The 1270-nt window shown below is 53.1% G+C and overlaps 1 protein-coding gene across 1 annotated transcript in view; it reads right to left on the minus strand.

Moving 5' to 3' along the window:
- Positions 1 to 370: 370 nt before the first annotated feature.
- The window catches only part of LOC104628349 (zona pellucida sperm-binding protein 3-like), a gene marked incomplete at its 5' end in the record, with an annotated part of 2012 nt that continues 1112 nt past the window's right edge, over positions 371 to 1270 (minus strand). Inside the window, 3 exon segments of the mRNA XM_010296898.1 lie at positions 371 to 501; positions 714 to 833; positions 1074 to 1258. Coding sequence (XP_010295200.1) covers positions 371 to 501; positions 714 to 833; positions 1074 to 1258 — 436 coding nt within the window.

Here is a 1270-nt window from a genome sequence, read left to right on the forward strand (position 1 = left end):
CAGTGTGTAGGAGTCCTTGCCATCAGGCACAGCCCTGCGTGCCAAGTATACAAGGGAGCCTCAGCAGCAGCACCGGGCATTTGGAAAGTCCTCCTGCAGAGAGAGACACTTTCTATCTCCAACTGCTGTGGTTTGGGAGGTGCTTTCAGCTGGCAACAGCTCCCCATGTTTTTGATCCCACCACTGGTTCACTGGTGGCTTCCCAAGAGCTTGTGGCCACCCCAAGGTGGTACGGTAGGACGGTACATGAACACAGCCCTGACCCCCATCCCATGGGAGCAGACCAGGGCAAAGGCTGACTGCCATCCCTCCTCCCCACCGAGGACACAAGGAGAGGACAGAAGCATTTCTCTTTATTAAGGTTGGGGAGTTACAGTGACACCCCAGGAGAGCAGCTACATTTTCTGCACACAAGAAACAGTCCCAGAGCAGTTAAGCTCAGCACAGTGGCTGCTGTCAGCATGGCAACTTGGACCGGCATAGGAAGTCCTCCAGCAGCACCTGGAAGAGACAAGATCCGGTTACGACACATGTAATGGCTTTCCACCGTCCATCAGCAGATGAACTTGCAGGCAGCTTTGGGAAGAAGTCCCCCAGACTGTCTTTTGAAATCGCCATCCAGGTGTAAAATCATGGGGGATTCATGATCAGATCAACCTGGAATCACCTTCAGTCAAGACCTGAAGGCAAAGTCACAGAAAGCACACACATACCATGTAGTGTCTTCCCCGCTGGTGCGAGACCTCCCGAGGAACTCCATAATCCCTGAGCCGGATCAAGGATTAATAGTGGTCCAACTGACACTTCAGCCTCTGCTGCCTTTGAAGAACCATCTAAGAAGAGATGGACAGGAATGAGTTCAGAGGGGAGGCAATTCCTGCTTAGTCTGGATTTCAGGGCTTACTGAGAAGTGGACCCTGCAAGAGCAGACACAGTTACTTGCGCAAGGACCTTGGCAAAGAGCTAGGTTTGGCCTTAAGATGAGCTGCATTTGCTAAAGACTTCCAGCATCTTGGCCATCCCAACCTGGAGGGTCACCCTGCCTTGGGGGTACATTTGGGACACAGCCCTACCTTGCTTGGAAGAGATGTCTCTCTTCAAGCGCCTCCTTGGCCATCTGGCCGGAGGGTTAATTCTCCGGGAGTATCCTCCATACGATGGACAGTTGCCGGTCTCACAGCAGCTGCAGATGTCTCCAGTACCCTCCACCGGAGCCCAACTGAAACAGAATTACCTGTAAGGCTTCTTCTCTGGGCTGGTCCCCTCCCTA

This window comes from Phaethon lepturus, unplaced genomic scaffold (assembly GCF_000687285.1).
Source record: "Phaethon lepturus isolate BGI_N335 unplaced genomic scaffold, ASM68728v1 scaffold30641, whole genome shotgun sequence".
In the NCBI taxonomy this organism is placed as follows: Eukaryota; Metazoa; Chordata; class Aves; order Phaethontiformes; family Phaethontidae; genus Phaethon; species Phaethon lepturus.